Consider the following 15608-nt stretch of genomic DNA (forward strand, 5'->3'; position numbering starts at 1 on the left):
CTCAAGTAATGGCTTCCTTTCTCCTTTGGTTCCGGGTGAAGGTCACCGCGTTGTTCCATATGCTTCAGATCATTACGTGCTTCCAGTGTATCTTTCGACTTTTCATATACACCTAGGAAGCCAAGAAGGTTTACGCAAAGATTCTTAGTGAGGTGCATCACGTCGATTGCGTGGCGGACGTCCAAGAATTCCCAATAGGGTAACTCCCAAAATATAGAGTTCTTTTTCCACATCGCCGCGTGACCATCTTCGCTCTCTATAAGCTGGCTGCTAGGCCCATTTCCAAACACTACTTTAAGATCTTTAACCATAGGAAACACTGTTTTCCCGCCGCGATGTTTAGGCTTCGTACGGTGATCCGCCTTATGTTCAAAGTGCTTGCCTTTCTTCCGAACCTGGTGGTTTGTTGCAAGGAATCGACGATGACCCATGTACACAACCTTCCTGCAGTGCTTAAGATACATACTTTCTGTTTCATCCATACAGTGAGTGCAAGCCTTGTACCCCTTGTTGGACTGCCCGGATAGGTTGCTAAGTGCAGGCCAATCGTTGATGGTTACGAACAGCAGCGCTCGTAGGTTAAACTCCTCCTGTTTGTCCTCATCCCACGCTGGGACACCTTCCTTCTTCCACAACAGTTTAAGATCTTCGACCAGTGGTCTTAGGTACACATCGATATCGTTACCAGGTTACTTGGGGCCTTGAATTATAATTGGCATTATTATGTACTTCCTCTTCATGCATAGCCACGGGGGGAGGTTGTAGATACACATCGTAACGGGCCAAGTGCTATGGCCGCTGCTCATCTCTCCAAAAGTATTCATGCCATCCATACTTAAACCAAACCGTATGTTTCATGCGTCCTTTCCAAAGTCTTTAAATTTTCTGTCGATGTTTCGCCACTGCGAACCATCGGCGGGGTGTCTCAGCATCCCGTCCTGTTGACGCTCTTCAGCGTGCCATCGCATCATTCTAGCATTCCCCTTGTTCCTGAACAAACGCCTTAGCCGTGGTATTATAGGGAAATACCACATCACCTTAGCAGGAATTCTCTTCTTCGTTAGCTGCCCGTCAACTTCTCTTGGATCATCTCGTCTAATCTTGTATCATAGTGCTTTGCAAACGGGGCATGCTTCTAGATTATCGTACTCCTCACCGCGACATAGGATACAATCATTCGGAGATGCGTGAATCTTCTGAACTTCCAGTCCTAGAGGGCAGACTATCTTCTTAGCCTCGTACGTTGTCTCCGGCAATTTGTTTCCCTCCAGAAGAATGTTCTTGATGAGTTTCAATAAATCGCCAAATACCTTGTCACTAACACCATTTTTTGCCTTCCATTGCAAGAACTCCAGAGTGGTATCCAACTTTTTGTGCCCCTGCTCGTAACCTGGGTACAACGACGTTCTGTGGTCCTCTAACATCTTGTCCAATTTATGGGCCTCCTTTTCACTTTCGCAATCCTCCTTGGCGTCCTACAACATCTGACTAAGATCATCCGCAACGTTGTTACCATCAGCATCCCTTTCCTCCTCGCCCGTTTGATTTCCTTCAAATCCAGCGTACTGAGCAAAGTCCGGAATATTGTCGTCTTCCACTTCATCTTCTTCCATTTCAACACCTTGCTCTCCATGGGATGTCCAACAATTATAGCTTGGCATGAACCCCGACTCAAAAAGGTGGAAATGAATAGTCCTGGATGCAGAATACTCCTCCCGATTCTTACACTTATTGCATGGACAACAAATAAAACCCTTTTGCCTGTTAGCTTCGGCCACTCTCAAAAAATAATGCATGCCGTCAAAGAGTTAATAAACTCTTTGGACCGCCGGTCAGCGTACATCCATTGCCGATCCATCTACATGACATGAAAAAAAATCGTACACACATAATTATTCGTACAATAATGACAGTCATACAATAATTATAAAATAATTACAAACTCTTTCAACAGTCACACAATAATGACATATCATTATTCATACAAAAATTATGAAATATTACACCGAATAATTATATATTTACTATTTATAAAGTTTTAAACTAATATTAATGTGTTGTACTTATTTTAATTTTTCATTTTACTTTATTTTCTATTATTCAAGATTAACTTTCACTATATTTTCCTTCTCAACTATTTTATAAAACCTTCTTTAGCAAATAAACTAAATTTCTATATATTCTTTCTTCTCCACACAAATTTTCTCTCTCATCAACTAACAACAAAATTTTGGAGACAAAAAAGTGTGCAAAACATAGATCCAAATGTAATATGAAAAAAAAAACATTGGAGGATGAAGTTGCTAACCTTTTAGGCACCTCCGATTTGTATATAATCCCCAGAATAAATTCACTAGAAATTTTGGCATGACCTCCCCTCTTTTTTGAAGAAATTTTGAAGCTTGCTCGGGCTGGAGGAGGAAGAAGACATATATATAGGGGTGGGACTTTAGTCCCAGTTGGTGTTATGAACCGGGGCTAAAGATCGCCGGGATGTTTACACCAACCGGGACTAAAGTATCTTTAGACCAACCGGGACTAAAGATCCCGAGGGGGCCTGACAGGCCCTGACAGCATTTGAACCGGGACTAAAGATCATCTTTCGTCCCAACCGGGACTAAAGATCAAATATGCCCGTTACCCTTTTTAACCGGGACTAAAGATCATCTTTAGTCCTGGTTTTTGTTGCAACCGGGACTATTGTGGAATTAGCCCGACCGACGAAAGATGGTTTCTCCACCAGTGAACCACAGTAGACAAAGTCTCTCCTAATTAAAATAATATTAAGTAATATGTCCTATAACTTAATGTGAAATACTAGAGAAAGAAATCAATTAAGAAGCATATTTGATTGTGTTTTAATTACTACATGGATGAAATATTGATATGTGTGTGTGTGTGTGTGTGTCGTATAGTAACACATAGATGCATGCCTGTATATATATATGCAGTATGTTGTGGAGCATGGAGGGGAGTCAGTGCGAGCGATGATGGTGATGAGGTTGAAGGGGTTAATGGTTATGATGAGCTGTCAAAAGTACGGATCGAATGTGATAGAGAAATGCCTGACATTTGGTAGCATCCATGACCGTCTCGTCATCGCAGCTGACATCGCCGGTGCCGGCGAGGACCAAATCCTGGTCAGTACTACATTTTGTCATCGATCACACACACAAAGACACACAAATACACACACACAAACACATGTACACACAAAGAGACACACACATAAACACATGTACACACACAGACACACACATATGTGCTTGTGTGTTTATGTTGATGCTAATGTTGATGGGCATACATATATGCAGATGATGATGATGGACGAGCATGGAAATTACGTGATACAAAAGATGTTGGAGACGATAGCGGATGAGTGGGTGGTGGACTTGATAGTCACAGTTGTCAACCGCAACTTCTTCAGGCTCATCCACAACATCCATGGCAGGCACGTCCTCGCCCGCCTCCAAATCATGCTCGCCGCTCGCGGTTCGTATATACCTTAATTACTCTCTTAGTTTCATTTTTTTTACCTAGCTTACATTGTTCAGTTCAATTCAATTCATTATCTACTAATTGATCCATTAGCTTGTTCTAGACAATTATATATGTATAATTTCCCATAAACAAGTACTAGTACTAAATTGATTCATTCAATTCATTGATTGATTCATGTGTCCAATCGTTGCTGCACGCAGAGAGGAGGCGGCTGCTGGCTCTTCTCACCCCGCCGCTCTACTACATGGGTTAATTTTAGTTGACAAAGAGAGTATAAGCTAGTTGTTGGGTGAATTAATGTTGCTTTCCTTCGTTGTACCATACATGCTTGTTGTAACTACATTTCATCAGTCCGGTGGTGTTGTACAATACAATCAGTTCATTAGAACTGTAGCGAACAAGCCTTTTAATTTTAAGCAAATTTTGCTACTGGACACCGTAACTTCGTGGTTTAGCTATATCCTATAGGACAAGGCACGAAGTGACTTTTGGGGGAAAACACTCCCAAAAGTTGGATATTTGCTGGTGGACACCGCACTCATTAAAATAATAATTTCCGGTTGAAGAGGAGAGAGAAATCATGTGAAATGTCAAAAATGCCCTTGGGCCCACATGTCACTCTCCTATCTATCTTCTCCCTCCCATGTCGCTCCGCCCTAGCCCTCCCGCAGCCGTGGGACCTCGCCTGCCGCCATCGTCGCTGACAAGTGAGATGAGAGAGCGAAGAGGAGGAGATATAGAGAGAAGAGAGATAGGGGACCTGACATGTGGGCCCAAGGGCATTTTCGATCTCGTTGTTGTGTTTTGCCGGCAAGTATTTACTCTTATATGTTTTACGTAAATGTATGAAACAAACTTCCATTCCTTTCAAGTTGCATAATATAGGTTACAATTCCGGGAAGCGGAAAGAACAAGGCAACCAGTTGGTCATTTGATCCAACTAGGGTTCACAGGACGCAAAATATTGTACAGCTTCATGAGAATTACCCAGAACTAAAGGATAAGATATATGAGGAAAAGGAAGCATATATCAAGAAATTGCACAAGGAAAAGAAGGTCGAGGAAGCGACATACTTGGGATGAGCAATGCTCTCACACAAAGATAAAAATGTCTTGATGGTCCCTTACGCTTTTATGTAAGCAGCAACTCTTCCATTTGATTATTATATTCGTAGTAATACATCATTACTAGCAAATGTCAACTCCAATTCATCTATCTTGTTTGCAGCGGCTACTATATTTTATTCCTAATATGTCCAAAGGACCAATTGATCGTAGTGCTTGACCCAACACAGTGTGATAAGCAAAGCTACATGGAGTTCCTCATTATTCTAAATTTGTATAATAAAATTCCCCCTCAATACCTATTTGCTATTCTGAAATTTTTAAATAACTCGAACAAATGTTTTATCGGCACATTGCACATGGGTTTTACATCACACATAATGGGCTAATAAAGGATCCACAGGACAAAACTAAACATCAAGACAAACTAGCTGGTAATTATGTTCACAGTGTTTTAAGCAAATACAATACCCCCTCAATACATATGCCATGAACACAAATTCTTTGAATGAATACTTGTTTATAATGACCGGTGTGATAATTATGTTCACAGTGTTTTAAGCAATCCCGAGCACTAACCTATGTGGATATTATGTGTGTGAGATTCTTAGGTCAACGGGAAGTACACAACAAACTGCAAAAATGTAAGTTCGGAGATTGTTCTCTACAGAGTATTTCATCCGCAATTCATTTCCTAACATTTATTGTCAATTTTGTCCATTGATCCCTCAAATCCCTCATGTAGCAAATCGGTTTGACAATACATCAATTATGAACGTATGCACTGACATGTGCCACTTCATTTGCCGTCACTGCTGCAATGCCCTAGAAAAATTCTATGACAATGAGAGCCAAACTGGTATTAGAAGAGAAAATTCAAGCCCATAAGAGAGGAGAAATTTGCATATGTGCCACTCAAAAAACATAGTTTCGCTAGAATGCCACTCTAAATATGGGATTCGATCAAATGCTCAACTCGCGGGCATTCGTTGCAATGCCACTTTTGGGCTTTGTTGCATTTCGAAATTAATTTTCCTCAATTTCATATTTTCTCGGACGCTTTTGCCCTTGGGACTGGTTGAATTGGACGCTGAGCCCCGACGAACAGCGTGCGCGAGCACCAGCGACACCGGCACCGCCCCGATCCCCCACCGTACTGCCTCCTCTCCCACTAGCTGCGCGCAGCCTCTCTCCGCCAGCCGTTCCACTTCCGCTCCGACACTTCAGCCATGGCCAGCTGCCGCCAGCCACCACGTATGCCTCGCGGCTTCCCGGTCCGATGGCGAGGGCGACGACGGCGTCGCGGGGCCAGTGGGAGGTGTCGGGGCGGGGGCTGGTAGGCGACGAGCCGCCGCTAGTGGCGCCGGCCATGGCATGTGGCCTTCCTCCTCCTCCTCCTCCTCCCGATCTGATGGCGAGGGTGACGGCAGCGTCGCGGGGCCAGGGGGAGGCGTCGAGGGTGGGGGCTGGTAGGCAGCGCGGCTGGCGACGAGAGGCGGCGGCACAGCTGGTGAGAGAGGAGGCGGCACAGTGGGGGACCAGGGAGGGGCGGCGCGACGTCTCGCACAGCGACGCAGCGTGGTGTTGTGCGGCGCCGGTATTGCTGCCTCCTTTCTCTTCTGCTCGCGCTCGTGTTCGTCAGCCTGAAAAAAAGAGAAGACCAGGTCCGATTCAACTAGTCCTAGGGCAAAAGCGTCCGAGAAAATGTGAAATTGAGGAAAATTAATTTCGAAATGCAGCAAAACCCCAAAGTGGCATTGCAGCGAATGCCCGCGGGTTAAAAGTGACATTTGGTCGAATCCCATTTTAAAAGTGGCATTGTAGCGAAGCCAGGTTTTTTGAGTGACACATATGCAAATTTCTCATGGGAGTGGGAGAAAGAACTTGTGCAGTGAAAATGTATATTTCTTCGTCGGGGACTATCATTAATTTGTAAATATGGGACAAACATGTTTATATGTGTCAGGGTTACGGATAAAGCATACCCTCTATCCTAGGATTCATCATTCATGAGATATACGGATACGGTATATCGTCCAGTATAAGGAGAGGACTCATTTAAGATAAGGAAATCAATGAGTTCTTATGGAAATATTCCTTAAGAGCGGGAATTATTAGAATACTACTCGAAGGGGATAGGGATTGTGTCATACCATACAGGGTCTGTTGTCTCCAAGTTCTACTTAGAGACCAAGGTGATTTGCGGTATAAATACATACCCCCGGGGAGGTACGGGGCATCGAATCTTAGCGCAAGACACCCGCCACCACATAAGTAATCCGGAGGACTTGAAGCCTATTCGCCGATAGATCTCATCGAGCCCTTCTCGACAAGGATCTCGTCAGTAATCTCGTAGTTCGGTTGTTCTCTTTTATAATATGTGGTTTCTTCTATAATCCCATATAAACTGAATTAGGGCTATTACCTTACGAGGGGCCTAAACCAGTATAATCCTTATCTTTTTGTGTGCTTGATATCGTATCGTGTAGATCCTTATACCAACGTACCCCAATACCATCAAAATACGGTCCGCGGGTATCCCCGTCAACAATATGTATACGAATGTTTTCAGTTTTACATATTGAAATACTATTTTATTTGTCAGTGCAAGATATTAGGTATTATGTACTAAGAACGACAAATCAGTTAGGCCCTATGCATAGCATTTCAGATTTCGATTAGAAATAGCGGGAAATATTATATCACATGGGGGCACAATCTTCCCAAATGGCCAGTGGGTTATAGGCCACGTGAGAAACACATTATTGCAGGCTGGCACATGTGATAATTGATCTTCCTTGGGATCACGTTAAGAGACTGGCCTGCAATAATGCCGTGAGTCTTCGCATGCGGTTGGGCCACCTGCATGCAAAAATGTTGATTTTCGCAGACACATGTATGCAGGTGAGCCATCAAACCGCATGTCAAGATCGTTTTTTGTCGCATAGAAAAACTAATTTTGTCATCAAGAATTTGCATGCATGTGCCAAAAAGTCTTTCAGCTTACAACATTATATGGTCATAGATTAGTTTCAGTTTTGTTGGGCAGCGAGAGGCCGATCCATAACTTCTGCCTTTGTGAACGACAGCAATGCCACCAATCGAGAAATGAACGGCTGAATGGCTTGGACCCACCGTAGTGACTAATCATGTCAGCCATAAATTAATAACACCAGGTGTTTACTCTATAGAAAAGATCAACGAAAATAATCACCGGTGGCAAAGAAAGATAAACCAAAACTGAGCACATCCTTCCCCTTTTGCTCCCAAGTCCCAACGTCGAAGAATGTATGGATTGACATCCTATATCTATTCATCCTGCTATCTTCGAACGAGAAAGTATAACATGAAAATCACTCGTTGATGCAGCCTAAGAATGATGCAACAAACTTCTTTTTGTTCGATCTCTTAACATACCGTGCCTTACTGCCTAGAGCCCACTACGGTGCTCTCTATTGTTAGTAAAAAGTAATCTAAACCGTGGATCTAAGGTTCAGATCTATTTATATTACCACTCATTTAGTGGTAGTAGAAACATGAATGGGAATTATTGTAAAAAAAATAGGTGCGGAAGGGTATAAACATCATTTATCATTGACTAAACATTTTTTCTTCTTTGCTAATATGAGCGATATCAGCGCAATGGATATCGATTTAGTTAGGAAAAAACATAAATGATAGTTACTCCTAATCATGATATTAGTAAATTATTTATTTGCTCCTAATAATATTGGTCGTATAATACTAACAGTAGACAACACCGGAGCAAAATATACTATTGTATAATGTTATTCAAATTCTCTCTTATAAGGCTATCTTGAAAAGCTCTTGCTAATACTATTTGCTAAACATAAAAGTTATCATTGAATAAGACTATAAGATCTGTAGCTTTTAATTTTGTTTATTGTGCTTTTCAGCTGGAGATTGTTGTTTGTTTTTTTTCTCTTAAGAGTAAATACTTGATTATCCTTTTTTGAAGGGCCAAAATATACTACTCTGTAATGTTATTCAAATTCTCTCTTATAAGGCTATCTAGAAAAACTCTTGCTAATATTGTTTGCTAAACATAAAGGTTTTGTTTGAATAAGACTATAAGATCAGTAGCTTTTAATTTTGTTTATGGTGCTTTTGAGCTGGAGATTGTTGTTTGTTTTTTTTCTCATAAGAGTAAATACTTGATTATATCAATTAATTGGCAGCTAAATACTTACTACGGTGGTTATGGGATCAAATGGTTTTAGTAATGAAATGTGTTCCATTATTTATTAATATCTGTTGGTATTCTATCTGGGATGAAAAATTGTTGTAGAAAAAGTCAATGAAGTTTTTTAACTGGTAAAACATCTTCAGACATTTTGGCAACTTGTTGCAAATTTGCCATATATATGACTTTGGATTCACTCGTTCACTGTATCAGGCTATGTACGTATTAGAGAAAAAAATAGTAGTACGATCGTTTGATGATTAAAAACCCAAGACGTGGCAGTCTTGCAACATAGTTTCGTCAACAAACAGACGTAATGTGTTGCAAATTTGTCATATATATGACTTTGGAATCACTCTTTCACTGTATCAGGTTATGTACGTATTAGAGAAAAAAATGGTACAATATTTTGATGATTAAAAACCAAAGACGTGGCAGTCTTGCAATATAGTTTCGTCAACAAACAAACGTAATGTGGATTGCAGATTGTAGGGGACACGGTACCCGAGTAGCCGAGGTTAGGCCTTTGGGCTATATTACATAAGGTGGGCTAAGAAGTCTAAGCCCATATGGCACATTGTAATCCAATACTTCCTCCGTTTCATAATGTAAGACTTTCAAGCATTGTTCATATTCATATAGATGTAAAAGTCTTACAATACAAAACAGAGGGAGTAAAAGGGATCAAAGATAAGAATATAAATCTTATCCGATATAAATAGGTGGTAGGTACCCGGATTATATGGGGTACGCTACCTACCGTAGCCGGCCTCCTTATGTCTATATAACGGTAGGCCGGAAACAATTAGGGTGATCATACACGTGTTACGTGCTATTCACACACCGTGTTGCGCACACTTTGATACAGATCTAATCTACAAACAACTGAAGTAGGGTGTTATCTCTTCCAAGGTCTTAATCAGTATAAAAATATATCACCATCTCTCCTCGATCTTGTGCACCCTATAAATTTACTTGCCAATCTAGAGAATCGACACAGATGAAAACAAAGGAATGAAATATCAAAAATACATCTTCAGTGCTCGCATAAGTTTTATGGCTTTTCTTCTAAAGGTCTTGAGCCCAAATACTACCAGTACCAAGCTAGCAAATATATGTGAAAGAAACTTGACCATAAATAGTATAACGAGTGAATTGCACTTTAGACCAACTTTTGTTGCCGCGGTTTCACTTTGGACCATCCTTAATCCAAACTTTTCACTTTGGATTAGCTAAATTTATGTTTGTTTTACTTTAGACTACTCAAAACCACTTCTTTAGCACATTAACTAAATTTATGTTTGTTTTACTTTAGACTACTCAAAACCACTTCTTTAGCACATTAACTAAATTTATGTTTGTTTTACTTTAGAATTAACGATTGAGGACATTGGCTCCATCACGTTGGTAAAATTCTCCACCTATGAGACGGTCATATATTTACCGGAGTATACCGGTCAAAATTGGATTTGGGGTGGTTCAAAGTGAAACTATGGCAATAAAAGATGCCCCAAAGTGTAATTCAGTTTGTAAAATTGACATGAAACAAAACAGAAGTTGCAAATTGAGTTACGAATTGCGCTGCATGAATGCATAGGACAAAATAACCATACTTGTTTGATTAAGAAAACATACCAGCAACAATAGACTTTTTAAATGTCTCTAGCATGAAGAAACCATGAAGAAAACATCGTGCGTGTAAAATTTATATGACCAAGGGCCATCATCAGTGCTTTAGCTTTAGTGGCAGGCCTGGAAGAGGAACATGAGAGAGGACAAGAGAGGCACTATGCCAAATTGTCACTTAATAGGATTTAAATCCTGGTTCCAACAAGTGTTACACGTATATGTCTGATTAACAGGAATTTATTAAGACGAGGAATTTGTCACTAGACTTCATCTCTTCCATTATCATGTGTTATAAGAGGTATACTCACAGGTATTTGTGCACAGCTTCCATGTAATTAAAAAAAAGGCACTATATAGTGGCAAATTCAGAGTAAGGGCTCGTAACTAGCGCGATTCAATGTCAATCTCCAACCTCACAATTACAGTGCTCATGGTAGTAAGTTTTTGTTATTTACACTGAGATACACCTAAGAGAGGTTTTCCATTATTGTACAACAGTAACAACAGCTGGATGGCTTGCTATCAATTTGAGTTTTCACTGATACGCTAGCATTCTGCAGAGAACAAAAAATATGTCAATAGAGCATGTGCCACCGGCCCACCGGCCCACCGCCCCACATGAAAGTATTGAGTTATGAATCGCTAGCATAACAGCTGGGGCTTTCACTTATGTGCTGGGATTTCTACAGAGATCAACAATGCCAACAGAGCCATGTGAAAACTGTGAGAGTTTTAAACTATAAATTGCTAACAGCAACGTCCACAAATTTCCACCATAAAGCAGGACCGGTTTTATGCCTTCCAGACAGGTTCATTGTTTCGTTGAAGACGCCATGCTGGAGAGCGAAGAATGTTTTGTTTAAGAAGCTAGAGTAGTGGGGAGTGCTTTGGAGGGTTTTCTACCTGTTTATTTTTGGTTGCAAAGTATGTTGTTGCAAGGCACATGATCTGTCTTAGACTGTTTCACCTTTTATTTTATTTTCCTATTTTGACTGGGTACATTTTAGTAGGTGCAGATCGAGTTTACCTCACTTCAAAAATAATATTCTATTCTGTCAAGAGAGATTCTGCTGGTGTCTTCCACGGATGAAAAGCTGATGTTAAAAAAAAAAGGAGTTCCTTTAAACAGGTAAACATGTTCAGATATTCAGGCAACTTTTTGCGAGTTTGCCAATTATGCATGACTTCAAATTTGCCCACCGTGTGTAAGGGTATGTACTATTAGAGAAAAACAAGTACGGTTTTTTAATGATTAAAAACCAATACTTGACAGTCTTGCAATAATGTGGACGGCAGATGAGAAGACCCTGAAAACATGGGAATGCAATAAGAAAAATACTTATATATTTTTTCTATTTATTTAATGTATAGTGCTCGTGTAAGTTTTATAACTTTTCTTTTGAAGTGCTTGAGCCTAAAATCTACCAGGCCTAGCAAATATATGTGAAGGAAACATGACCACGATAGTATAACTGACATGAAACCAAACAGAAGTTCTTAATCTCACATCAAATTCGTTTGATCAAAATAAAGAAGAAACTTATATATTGGAGGAACACAAAAGGCACTGGAGTTGAATTCTATCTTACATGGCCAACTTATGTTGAAAAGGAGAAAATTACTTCCTCTTGGGTGATGTTTTGCTCTCGAATTGTTAAATTTAGATACAACACATAATTGACCAGTAAGTTGATGTCCTGCTAAATGAAAGGATCAATGCTACTGTGCAAGAAATGCAAGATGAATTGGTTGGTTCACCTCTAGATAGTTTCAACCAACGAGAAAATGAAGAATTATAATAACAGTTTAAAGAGAAAGATATTTAGGTGCCAAACTTCCAGAGTTAAACAGATTATTTCACCTGACAGGACTCCTCCTAGCATGTTGCTGGCAAAAAATTGCTCATGTAGACTTGTGCGAGCATTTCACCAAGCTTTACTTGTGATTCAGTGGTAAGATGCAGATGATCTTCATTTAATGACAGTCCAAATGCGTCCACAGTTACAACATTGGGCAGGTTGATACCAAGCTGAGCTTTCCTCACTTTTTCAATGTTCTTTTTATTCCCAGATGCAAGAGCAACCTGTTTAATGCAAACAAATCTTGATATAAATGATACCCCATATTACAAATGATATCGAGTACAAATAAAGGGTAAGGTTGGTTGACACATAAGATGGCATCGTGTGTGTAGAAAGAGTGAAACCAGCCATCTTATATTGCTAACTGAATAAAGAAAATTCAAGGTTCAAAAGAAAGATTACAGAGCCATGCAAAATAAAACATATTAGTTTACTAGTTAAAACCAATCAGTTATCTTGTACTGGGGGATGTAAAAGAGGGCCTGATGATGTATTAAATCGAAACTATTAACTTCAACTTTATACATCCCTTAAAGCAACATCTAGGCACATGTATAATCGTCCAACCTTTTTTTTTTCTCTTATGTTTTGAATGACTGAATGTTATCACTGTTACGAATAAATGAGGTATCCTCTCCAAAGTGTAATAAGTAATAACTGAACGGTAACAAGGCCATATAAGTCACTTCCTAAATTCACGCACAAGACTAAGATGACTTATATTTAGAGTAACATATAGTAGTACAGCAAAAGCACGAAAACAATTGGTTAGTACATTTTAGTACAACTCTAGTATAAATCAACAAAACACAAATGTACCGATGAACTCAAGAGGGGAACAGGTAAAGTTCAACTTTAAAGATTTTTTAGTATTACAGATGGAAAAATGTTGCAACCAACTTTACTTTATAAAGATTCGTTTGTGACTAAAGTTATTCTAAAGAAACAATATGGTACTCTTGCAGATGGTAGCACCTTTTGAAAGTGGTGACAGAATATAGCGGTCGGTTACCTCATACATGATACATAGACATTAGGGACATTATTGCAAGGCTGAGAATAATGCTTTCCCTGCATATTTGCTCAATTATAATTACCATAGCCGCAAAGATAGTACACGAATACGATAACTTGAGCACCGGCAACACCAATTGAATATTGAATATGACTAAAATAAAGTAATTCACCATCAATATCCTGAATTCATTCTTTGTGTTATCGGAGTTCGCCTACTAAACTGTACAACTATGGGGAAACCACTTCTACTAAAAATATTGGGAGTGTTTTGATTATTTTCCTTTTGCATTGCCTCTCATTTAGGTCAACGCAGTCAAGAAACATGACACGGCCAAGAAATCCCCAAATACATTTCTTGAACAAAATTATCGTTGGCTCATCGCGTCCAGTTAATTCTCTAAATTTGAGAGTCAAATCAAGTAGGCAACCGAGATATGATGAATATCATCACCTGGATGAATGGCAGTTGAGGCATCCCAAGATCCTCCCTGACATTGGCGATGAGCGTCTCCAGGTTCCCGGCGTACGCGGCCGTGGCGGCGTCGGACTCGGCGTCGCTCTCCCCCTGGTACCACTGCACGGCCTCGATCTCCCCGCACTCCGCCGCGGCGCGCGCGCGGCGCACCATCTGGTCGTAGAGGCGCTCCCCGCGGGCCCACTCCCGGATGGCGGTGCCGCCGACGGCGCAGGGGACGAGGCCGACGCCGGAGCCGGGCGGGTCCAGGCGCGGGAGGACGGCGCGGGCGAAGGCCATCCCGGGGCCGACGCCGCAGGTCTTGGCCGTGTCGATGTCGGCGTGGAGCGGCTCCCGCGCCTCCACCCAGTCGAGCGCGGCGGTGAGGCGGAGGACGGAGGGGCACGGCGCGCACTCCGGCGGCACGACGCCGTCCCAGCGCCGGTGGTGGACGCCGCCGCGGCCGGCCATGTTGCTCTGGCCGGAGAGCACGAAGATGCGCATGGCGGCGGGGCGTGAGGCGTTTGGGTGTGAGCTGCAGCCTGCAGTGGGGCAGGTGGATCGGGGGGGAGTTGGGACGTCGTTTTGCTCTCATGGACGAGCAATTGCTTGCACTGTTCAAAAACTAAGCCGTCAAGTACTCAAGCAATCCTTTTTTACAAGTTACATTATTCAATCAGGCTTAAATAAACTACAACAATAATTCGAGATAAATAGAAAAACACATAAGGTAAACAAAATAGAATTGTCAACCTTCTGTCGACAAAAAATACATCCTAAATAGGCTAGATTTTAAGGTAAACAAAATAGAATTGTTAACCTTCTGTCGACAAAAAATATATCCTAAATAGGCTAGATTTTAAGCCATCAGATATGCTTCATAATTCACACGGTGATTCTCCTCCAACTTCGACGACCTCCTCTTCTTCTTTGGCATTGACAATATCATCTCAAACTCCAATCGAGAACCTATGGATTAGGGTTCCATTTTGAGGTGGGGGTAGGAGAGGGTAATGGAAAGAATAGGGAGATTATCGGGCTTACAGGGATAGTCATAGGAGGCAATGGAAATGGATGGGTGGCGAGGTGGCGACGGTGTCAATGAAGCCACTGGATCAGGATCTGTTGTTGGGCTTGGTGTTGATGGCGGGGGCAAAGTGGGCGATGGATTAGGAGGCAGCGGCGGATGGTGATGGATCTAGCATGCGAGGAGCTGTCGAAGATGAGGAAGATGACAAGGTAGGGCAACCTTGTCATCATTGGTTTGAGAATGCGTAATGGGTTGTAAGTTCAAGTGCCTTAATTTGATTTTGGTGATTAATGACAAATCTAACTATATGAGACTAATCATTTTTATGAGCCTTTCTTTGACTAGTCTCATTTGGATATGAAAGTAAAAATGATGAGAGGTATGTATTAAACTTCACATATTCTAACTTGGTCTCTCTTGTGGATCCAAAATATAGTGTGAGCTTGCTATTTAATCTTTATTGATTATGTGCATATGCGTTCCTTCATATCCATATGTATGCATATCTTGAGGGGGAGCTTATTCTATATTTTGTTTATTATAAGATTTCTATCTTGATTTGAAATCATTTTTCATCTCATCTCTCTATATTGTTTATATCGGGTTATTATCCATCACCAAAGAGAGAAAAGATTGAAAGATCTTGGATTAAACAATTTGTGTAATTGTTACTTTGGTAATAGATGATAAACCGATGTTTATGGGATTAACCTCTCTTTTGCATAAGTTGCCTACTAGGTTATTTCCCGATAATGAGATGTGGAAGACATGCATTCTTTTGTGATGGACCTTAATCATGACAAGGATGAAATGCATGGAGATAAAACGATATGTACCACTTCTTAT

At 40.9% G+C, this 15608-nt stretch overlaps 1 protein-coding gene across 2 annotated transcripts; it reads right to left on the reverse strand.

Moving 5' to 3' along the window:
* Positions 1–10770: 10770 nt before the first annotated feature.
* On the reverse strand, positions 10771–14295 carry LOC4335355 (probable carbohydrate esterase At4g34215). 2 transcript variants are annotated; one of them, XM_026025073.2, is made up of 3 exons: positions 13730–14295; positions 12261–12482; positions 10771–10953 (listed from the first exon to the last, which is right to left on the reverse strand). In XM_026025073.2, the coding sequence occupies exons 1-2, from the start codon at positions 14234–14236 to the stop codon at positions 12276–12278; spliced, it is 714 nt and encodes a 237-aa protein (XP_025880858.1). In that variant the 5' UTR covers positions 14237–14295; the 3' UTR covers positions 10771–10953; positions 12261–12275. The 2 variants fall into 2 exon arrangements, with proteins under 2 accessions (XP_025880858.1, XP_025880857.1); XM_026025072.2 differs by having other exon boundaries at positions 10771–11706.
* Between the last annotated feature and the right edge of the window lie 1313 nt (positions 14296–15608).

The sequence above is a fragment of the Oryza sativa genome, chromosome 4 (genome assembly GCF_034140825.1).
Source record: "Oryza sativa Japonica Group chromosome 4, ASM3414082v1".
Taxonomy (NCBI): Eukaryota; Viridiplantae; Streptophyta; class Magnoliopsida; order Poales; family Poaceae; genus Oryza; species Oryza sativa.

Bases quoted from the DNA above. Each gene is read 5' to 3' on its own strand.
- LOC4335355 (XM_026025073.2), bottom strand. From the start codon at position 14,236: ATGCGCATCTTCGTGCTCTCCGGCCAGAGCAACATGGCCGGCCGCGGC. The intron at 12,483-13,729 runs GTGATGATATTC...TGCATTAAACAG, and splicing joins CTCAACTGCCATTCATCCAG to GTTGCTCTTGCATCTGGGAA.